The 9859-nt window shown below is 36.0% G+C and overlaps 1 protein-coding gene and 1 pseudogene across 1 annotated transcript; both read left to right on the plus strand.

Annotated features, from left to right (window-relative positions):
- The first annotated feature begins 25 nt into the window (after positions 1 to 25).
- On the plus strand, positions 26 to 1868 carry LOC143632964 (putative RING-H2 finger protein ATL21A pseudogene; annotated as a pseudogene).
- Positions 1869 to 3351: 1483 nt separating this feature from the next.
- On the plus strand, positions 3352 to 7724 carry LOC143632916 (DEAD-box ATP-dependent RNA helicase 31-like). The gene is made up of 10 exons (XM_077101321.1): positions 3352 to 4408; positions 4487 to 4593; positions 4684 to 4739; positions 4835 to 5059; positions 5145 to 5351; positions 6080 to 6166; positions 6248 to 6343; positions 6421 to 6636; positions 7236 to 7418; positions 7479 to 7724. The coding sequence occupies exons 1-10, from the start codon at positions 3402 to 3404 to the stop codon at positions 7704 to 7706; spliced, it is 2412 nt and encodes an 803-aa protein (XP_076957436.1). The 5' UTR covers positions 3352 to 3401; the 3' UTR covers positions 7707 to 7724.
- The last annotated feature ends 2135 nt before the right edge of the window (positions 7725 to 9859 follow it).

Genomic DNA, 9859 nt, shown 5'->3' on the forward strand with positions numbered 1-9859 from the left:
TATAAACAAATACAGGTTAGCTGTTAATAGGTTCAAAAGGCCAAACACATTTGACCTGAAAAAAGTCAAATGTGTTGATTTTGTACAATGATGATGTTGTTTTTATTATACACATGAACATTCACTTTCCATCCTTAGAATGAACAACAATGGAGGCTCTCATATTCTTCCTTCACCTCCTAATCCTACATCTTGTTCCTACTTCATTAGCATCATCATACAACTGTCCGGTTTCCTTTTGTGGCTCGAATGCATACTCAGTTCGGTTCCCATTTCGTGTGCTAGACCAACAACCCGACGTCTGTGGCTACCCGGGCTTTAATCTAGAGTGCAACAAACAAGGAAACATGGTATTAAACCTCCCGAATTCAGGATCCTTTTTGGTCAGAACCATTGACTACCGGTCTCAAGTTATCCAAATTTATGATCCATCAGGTTGTTCTGCTTCTAGACGTTTCACTTTGGACCTCTCGGGTTCACCTTTTTCAGGTTCTCCAAGCCGAAATTACACACTTTTGAGCTGCCCGGTTGAGGTCACAAGGTCCCGGTACATAACTGTTGGTTGTCTGACAAATTCTACATATTCAACTTTAGCTACCTCTTCTGAGAGTTTTGCTATGCGAATGGCTAACCGAACAGCTTGTGAGATCATTGGTTCTATAAGGAGTCCAATATCGTGGTATCAAGATCAAGGGGGATTAACATCAGACCTAAATATGGATATATCTTTAACATGGGATAACCCGAATTGTCAAGAATGTGTAGAAGAGGGCGGGACTTGCGGTTACACAAATACAACTATGCAAGAAATTGCATGCTTTGAAAATACCAAAAAGAGTAAGCCATTCCACACACCACAGATGTGTCATACGGGTTGTATAACAGGCGAAAAATGGTCATACGATGTCGTATGATATTATGATGCGTTATACTGGCACATCATATAGGCCATAATGTTTATACGGGCTTTATGATTGTACGAGTCATGTGCGTTCAAATCATATGGGATTATGGTCTATATGATGTGTTATACCGACTAAACACCAGGGGCGTCTCTGATAGGGGGGCAGGGAGGTCGACGGTCCCCGGCCCGATCACCCAGATAGGCCCAAAATATGGTAAAAAAAATTATATATTTTATATATACATATATATATATATTTTTTGAAAAAAAACAATATTTTTAATAAAAGAAACTTCACCAGCCCAGTAGCCCACCTTTAATAAACGAAATCACAATTACTATTGTATTATTTACTTTTTTTTATATATAATTTATCGAATTTATTTTTTACTTAAGGCCCAAAAATTTTTAACGATTCTCGGGGACGGCCCTGCTAAACACCACATACGACATGTTTGACCATTGTTTAACTTTAAGAAGAAAATCAAGACTACAAACTTTCAGCATCTCACTAATTTACATTTACATTTTCAGGCAATAAGAAAATGACGATAGCTTTGATAATAGTATGCATGGCCCTGGCTCTACCGGCCATAGCCGCATCTATGGCCATGGTATACTATATCTGCAGGGACTACAGACGAGTCGCCACTTGGGTTGCAAGAAACGCAACACCAAATGTCACCGCAGTGACACCTGAGACCGCCATGGTTCCACATGGCGGTCTGGTCATAGGTCTTGACCCGTTGACCTTAGAGTCGTACACAAAAGTGGCTCTAGGGGAAAGCAAACGCCTCCCGGGACATGAAGATGCAGCATGCTCTATATGCTTATCAGAATACAATGTTAGAGAGATTGTCAGATGCATTGTTTTCATGCTGACTGTATCGATGAGTGGCTAAAGTTGAAAGGAATGTGCCCGGTTTGTAGGAATTCACCTTCACCGGCTCGTGTTGACTTGTAACATATATTCAATATTTTTTTTTTATATACTTGACCTTGATCCTTGCCTTAAATCTTCTGTATATGCAAAATGAGAGATTTAGAAACAAAAAAAAAGGTTGACTTTCACTATATTTGCAGATAAGTCATTGAGCTATTTTATTTATTTATTTTTTTGCATGAATAGAACATTTAACTTATTAATTATTATGACCATGTTAATGCTTCGAAGAGTCAAACAAATAAGTTTTTGGTCTGCAAAATATCTGCACTGGATGGAATGTTACAGTCATGAGAAGGTAATATATGAAGAATGATATAAATATCATTATGAATAGTTCTCAATCAAAGTCAATGAAAGTATGTCACCAATTATGTGTTTCTCAATTCATAAAATATGCAAGATTTAAATATTTGACTATTAACAACTTATACAAAATATTGGTTAGATTGTGATAAGAATGACCAAATTAATGATAAATAATAAACAAATGTTCACAATGGATTTTTTTTCAAATTTTAATTTTTAATTAAGTTAATCCCAATTGTTTTATAAAATAGATAGCAAATATTAATCATCAACTAAATTCAGTTACGCTTATAGTAGGATTTTGTTTATTGCTATCACAGTTACAATTGTCTTTAAATATAAGCTCCAATAAGGAAGAAATTGTATTATTTAAGTTGTACGTATCACAGTTAAATTGCCCATATAACCAGGTCCGGTATTGTATCTCTTAAACTGTTTTTCAATTAAAAAGCTTTTGCACAATGATAACATGTTCCGTAATTAGTTAAATGTGAATGGACAATACTTTATTGCATTAACAAAATTTTAAAGTCACTATAAGCAATTAAAGTAATTTTTTGCGTTATACTTCAGCTGATATCAACTGAAATCACCTTCTAAAATCCATACCTAGTCGTAAACCATATCATGGTCGTCTAGGAGGGAATACAAGGCTCGGTCATCACCTAGTGCCCGTTTTCGTTGGGCCCCCTAATTTATTTGTATACACAAAAAAATGATCTCTCTAAATATCAAAGCAACAAGAGATTATGCCATTTTTTAAAAAAATTATAAGAAAAGCATTTTTCTATAGCTATAAATATAAACAATGTCACAATGGTTTTTTTTGTTTTTAATTTTAATTTTTAAGTAAGTTAAGTCCAATTATTTTATAAAACAGATGACAAATATTAATCGTCAGCTGAATCCACTTAAGCCAATAATAAGATTTTGTTTATTATTATCACAGTTATCATCAATCTTCATCTACTTAGATATAAATAAATATAATATAAGAACCCTTCCTTTTTTTTCCGGAGCAACCGAATTTTGAGAGACGACCCTGATTAGAAGGCTCGTAATAATAATATTAACCTATACGCCGTCGTTTTAGCCCATTTCTAGTTTCCTTCCGTTACTTCAAATAATAATAATAATAACCTTATCTTTCTTCATTTCCAAAAATCTTAAACCCTAAAACCCTATCCACTTATCTCCGACCACCACAACAAACTCCGGCCACCGTCTCCGCCGTACCACCGTAGCATGCCACTTACACTCCTCTCACTGCCTGACGTTCATCCGTACAACTCTTCTTCACTTCCAGTAACCCTAATTACCATGAAAACCCTACCAGTTTCCAATTCGACTCATATCTTCACTCGTCTAACCTCCAATAGACTCAATTCACTGTCAGTTTCATCTTGCCATAACCTATGGTTTCACAAATTAACCACGCCGGAGGTCCAATTATTGATTAAACACAGTAGGTTTGGAATTAGGGCTGCTAAGAGCTTAATTGAGGACGAATCGGAGCTCGGTGACTGGTTCGGTGATGTTCGTTCCGGTTCGGTTAGAAAAAGAGAGGTGTATGGTGAGAGAGATGATAGGAGAAGTAGTTATAGAGGCGGGTTTAGGGGCGGAAGAGGCGGAAGTAGAGGCGGTGGTGGTTCGGGTATGAATAGGAGAAATGATGATTATAGTGGTGGATTTGATAATAATAATAATAATAGAGAAAGAAGAGGTGGTGGTGGTGGAAGTAGAGGTTCGTTTGGCGGGAATTCACGAGGGCGAGGGCGGTTTGATGTTAGGGGGGGAGGATCGGCGTCGGGAAGAGGGCGGGGGAGATTTGGGGGAGAGTTGCAGAGGAGAGAGGATCAGTTTGGTTGGGATTCGGATGGGGGGAAAGGAGGTTGGGGTGATTATTATTCGCGTCCGGAAGGGAAAGAACCGTATGTGCGTGATTCGGGTCGGTTTGGGGGTGGCGGTGGGAGAGGGAGAGGAAGAGGCGGTGGTGGGACGATGGGTGTTAAAAGGAGTATGGAAAGAGGAAGTTTGATGGTGTCGGTTGATGAAGATGTGGATGTTGATGTTGATGATGAAGAGGAAGAGGAAGAAGCAAAGTTGATGTATAACTATAGAGATTTAATAAGCGAAGATGATGATGATGACGTTGACGACGAAGAAGATGATGTGGTGTTAGGAAAGGGAGATTCTTCGAGTCTGCCAAGAGTTTCAGTGGAAGGAAGTGAGTCTTATCTAAGCGAGACAAGGTACATTATGTTTTATTGATATAATGTACGTTAAAGCGAGTATTTTTATCTTATTCTGATCCGTTTAAATGTCGACAGGTTTGATGAATGCTCAGTTTCACCTCTTTCTCTAAAAGGAATTAAGGATGCCGGATATGAGAAGATGACCATCGTGCAGGAGGCGACACTTCCCGTCATTCTCAAAGGTTTGTGTCTTTTGAAACAAATAATAACATGGAATTATAAAGTCTCAAACTTTGAGTCAAAACTTATGATTTATATGTTTCTTTTTCTAGGAAAGGATGTGTTAGCCAAGGCGAGGACGGGTACTGGAAAAACCGTTGCATTTCTGGTAATAATATACTGTTACCTAGAATTATGACTATTTGTAAAGTTAGTATTTAGTAAATTGTTATCCTAATAGTATTATTGTTTTCTTAATTCAAGCTCCCGTCGATAGAAGTAGTTGTGAATTCATCACCTGTCGGCCGTGACCAGAAATGGCCGCCGATTCAAGTCCTTGTCATATGCCCGACCAGAGAGCTTGCAAGTCAAGCAGCAATGGAAGCTAACAAGTTGTTAAAATATCATCCTTCTGTTGGTGTTCAAGTTGTTATTGGTGGCACTAGAATCACTACAGAACAAAGACGCCTGCAGACAAACCCCTGCCAGGTCAGCGGTTTTCAAATCGGTTTAGTTAAAACTTTTTTTGTTCATAGATCTTGAAAAGGCTAAAACTTGGCTGCTTTATTCACAGATTCTTGTAGCGACACCTGGAAGGCTTAAAGATCATATTATGAATACTTCTGGATTTGCCACTCGGGTCAAAGGGGTCAAAGTTTTGGTTCTTGATGAAGCTGATCATTTATTGGACATGGGTTTTCGTAAAGATATTGAGACTATAATATCAGCTGTCCCGAAACAAAGACAAACACTTCTTTTTTCAGCCACGGTCCCACCCGAGGTTTCATTCTTTACTTCTTAAACGTGGTTATAATTTTTAGGGCTGTCAATTATGACATGAACCTGTTAACACGACACGACATGACACGACATGGGTTTTAACAGATTTGGGTTTAAGCTTAACAGGTTCCCTGTCTTAAACAGGTCAACCTGTTTAAGACATGTTTAAATTCGTGTCCTAACAGGTTAAAGACTGTAACCTGTGTAGATTTTTATTTTAAAAAATAAATATATATATATATATACACTCCTAAAGTCTTAAACCTAAAGTCATACTTACAAACGACATTTTATTAATGCCCATTAGAACCCAATATGATGTTTTTTACGGATGTTATGCTTTGCTTATATGGTTTTTTGTTTCAAGTATGTTACGGATATGTCGTCTTTTGTTTCAAGTATGTGATGGATTTGTGGTTTTTTGTTTCAAATATGTTATGGATTATCTATTAATTAAGACTTTTATGCTCGTTTTGAATATTATGGTTTCGTTAGACATGTATTATTCACCGTGTCTTTAAACAGGTCCCTTAACATGTCTTAACAGGTTAACTTGTTACTAAACGGGTTCGTGTTCGTGTTTGGAAAAAATGGCACGATTAGTTATCGTGTCGTGTTCGTGTTTAACACAACAGGTCATCGTGTCTTGTCGTGTCGTGTCCGGCATGTTATGACAGCCCTAATAATTTTATGAAAGTAAATCTTATGAAAGTTTCTTTTAATGTGAAGGTCCGTCAAATCTGTCATATTGCTTTGAAAAGAGATCACGAATATATTAACACGGTTGAAGAAGGAAGCGAAGAGACACACACACAAGTAAGAGCTTTCGACTCACCTATTATGTAGAACGAAATGAAATTATTATACATCTGATTCATCATTTTAATGGTTTTTAAGGTTCAACAAAAGCATATGATTGCTCCATTAGACAACCAATTTTCCCTGGTCTATACGCTTCTGAAAGATCATATCGCCAACGATGCTGACTATAAGGTCTGTCTTCATATTCTTAACCTTACAACATATTTTCTTTGTTCTTTTTATTGACTTGTTTTTTATATATTTTATAGGTTCTTGTGTTTTGTACGACTGCAATGGTCACAAAACTAGTGGCAGGCTTACTTGGTCAAATGAAGTTAAACGTCCGAGAAATACATTCTAGGAAATCACAAAGTTACAGGACTCAGGTTTCTGATGAATTCAGAAAGTCAAAGGGTCTTATTTTGGTGACTTCTGATGTTTCTGCGCGCGGTGTCGATTATCCGGATGTAACACTTGTTATTCAGGTATTACTTTTATTACTCGGTTCAGATGACTTTCATAATCCGTTTTAATGCGTGAAATTAGGGGTGACAAATGTGACCCATTGGGTTGAATGGGTTGTAATAAAATGTGTATAATGGGTCAAACTAAAAAAAGAAAAGGATTGAAACAGGTCAAAACGGGTTGACATTTCTTAAGTTTTTTTTTTAATGGAACGAGAAAAGACGGAGGAAATTTTTTAGCTTTTTTAATTTTGTAGTTTTTGATTTATATTTCGAGTTATGATTTTTTAAATATTTTTTTTGAATTTTTAATGTTGGGTTTTTGAAATCTCAACCCATTTTAACCCATTTCAAAAATCCCTCATTAAAAAATTCAAAAAAAATAATTAAAAAATCATAACTCGAAATATAAATCGAAAACCAAAAGGTTTTCTCCGTTTTTCTCGTTCCATTAAAAAAAAAACCTCAAGAAATGTCAACCCAGTTTGGCCCATTCAATCATTTCCTCAAGAAATGTCTCTGTTTTTCTCGTTCCATTATATACATTTTATTACAACCCATTCAACCCAATGGGTCACATTTGCCACCCCTACGTGAAATGTAATTTGAATATCTTGCAGATCGGGCTTCCGTCTGATAAAGCCCAATATATACACCGGCTTGGAAGAACCGGGCGTAAAGGAAAAGAAGGTGAAGGGATATTATTACTGGCACCATGGGAGGAGTTTTTCTTGTCTACCCTTTCGGATTTGCCAATTTCGAAAGCGGACCCACCTGTTATCGATCCCGACACAAAGAAAAAGGTCGGTTTTATGTTAATACTTTTTTAATACGTGTTTATAATACTGGTTTGTGTACGCCAGGTGGCGAAAGCGTTGTCTTATGTGGATATGAAAATTAAAGAAATGGCATACCAGGCATGGTTGGGTTATTACAACTCGAATAAGACTGTCGCCAGGGACAAAAGCAGGCTTGTGGAGCTTGCAAACGAGTTCAGCCGGAGCATGGGGCTTGATACTCCACCAGCGATTTCCAAACTTGTTCTTGGTAAGATGGGGCTAAAGAATGTTCCTGGTTTGCGTTTTAAATAGACGTATATATGCCGGTAACATGAACATTCAGTAACTTTTTGTTTGTGATTGTAAGTTGTAACAACTGTTTATTTCTGTATTTGTAGTTGTAAGTTAGTGAAATATTAGTTTTCTTTTCTCAAGCTTGTTTTATAAGTTGTTATTCATCATTTTGTTAGCATATAGGAGACTGCAGTTTAGCTGTAAATTTGCATGTTTTATATTTGTGTTTATGTTTTTACTGTGGAAATATGAATTGTTAAGGCATGGTGGATAGTATGGATTACTAGATGGTGCCCGAGGTTCGAGTAAAGTAACATCTTTGGATACTAAGGTTTTAAAGTAACAAGTTTGGATATTGAAGCTTTAATTTTGTAACGAGTCTGGGTATTAACATTAACGACATTTTAGTCTTTTCAAATTTGAATATGTAACTTAATTGGGTGAGGGACTGATTATGCAAATTACTTAAAAAGTAGGCAAATTGGAAATAAATAATCTCACACATAATTGTGTTTTTGTTAGATTTTGCCTTGCTTTTTCTAGCAATTTTTTATTTTCTTGGTCTTTATTTATGAGAAAATCAAGACCTAAGAACATCATATACATGGCGTTAATTAGTTCATCAAAAAGATCTATACCATGCATGTTTTCATTCCAGGTTGTATCTTTAATGAAGTCTTGAATGATTCTGGAAGATTTGTGTTCTATTAATAGTAGTAATTCCTTAGCATTAGAGAACTCTTCTGGATTAGATTGGATAATGAGACTAATATCAGTATTCCATTTGTCTATAACTTCTTTTCTTTTTTAAGATCGAAGATACAGTCCATTTTAACGGTGTCGATTGCGGTTGAACTTTCATTATTAGAATTTGGTATACCTTTGTGATAGGGCATAGAAAATTCTGTATTTTTCTTTTTGTGGCTAGTATAACTAGTTGTGGCTCGATTTGTTCTACTATTGTACATTGGAGTTTCTTTTTCAGAAGAATTTTCATCTTCAGTTATAGGTTCTGAAGCGATTTCTTTTTCAGTTTTAGGTTCTTTTATAGTGAAAACCTGTTCTGGAAAATATTTGTCTCTAAGACTCTTAGATCTCCATGGCCTTTCGATACAAAAGAACAATAAAATATCAAACGAAACAATTCTTAGAAAATTGTAAAGAATCAATAAAAGATGTCAGAACCCATGTGCAAGTCTTTAAAACCCATGTAACATGTTTTAAGCAATAATGATTAATAAAGAGCAGTTAGAAATTAACCTTCAAATAAATAAATATCACATGATTCAAAAACTCAACATAATTCATGATAATTGGAATATGCATCCAATTATCATGAATTATTGCTTTAAAACATGTCACGTGGGTGTTAAAGGTTTGCACATGGATTCTGACATCTTTTGTCGATTTTTTACAATTTTCTAAGAATTGTTTCTTTTGATATTTTATTATTCTTTTGTAACCGGGGGGTAGGTTTTTTTTAGCAAGGATGGGGGTATGCGATTAAACGCGTTACGCATATTTTTCTTCTGGTTTAATAACCCCGGACCTAAAAATTATTATCATAAATATTTACGTAAGTGTTTTACATTTCGGTCAGAATTTGACGAGTAATTCAACATTTTAACAGCCCCACAACACGCAGCCGGTAAATCTCCAAGCCACCCAAGAATTATTGCCAACATCAAAATAGCATATTTGACTTTGTGGCAAATTTGAGCTTTTACAATGACAATGTTAATTTTAAGTCAACAGTATAATATACATACTTGGTTCAACATGACAAAATCTAAGACATGGTTAATTAACTGCAAAAGTTACATGACAAAAGAGTGGATCCATGGAAATTGGTACAAAGTGTTTTTATGTACTAAAAACCCTAACCATCATCACTAGTAAAACATGAGTAGCAAATGACGAAAGTTAATGTACTCGTGTTTAAACCCTAACATATTTGGCGGTGATGGCCCTTGCCTGCCTCGCGCATAACATACAAAAAACGAATAAACGGATTTCGTCACACCCAAATGTCACCGCCTTCAAGAGCATATTAAACCTGTGTGCTTTTGCTGCAATTGATAATCCGAGTACATATGGCACCTTTGTTGGCATCACGAGCCGCTTCTTTGTCTATTCCCAGAAGGGCAACTTTTGCAATTCTAATCGTCTCA

This window comes from Bidens hawaiensis, unplaced genomic scaffold (assembly GCF_021521415.1).
Source record: "Bidens hawaiensis isolate Kalapana, Puna unplaced genomic scaffold, B.hawaiensis_p1.1 tig00006555_1, whole genome shotgun sequence".
NCBI lineage: Eukaryota > Viridiplantae > Streptophyta > Magnoliopsida > Asterales > Asteraceae > Bidens > Bidens hawaiensis.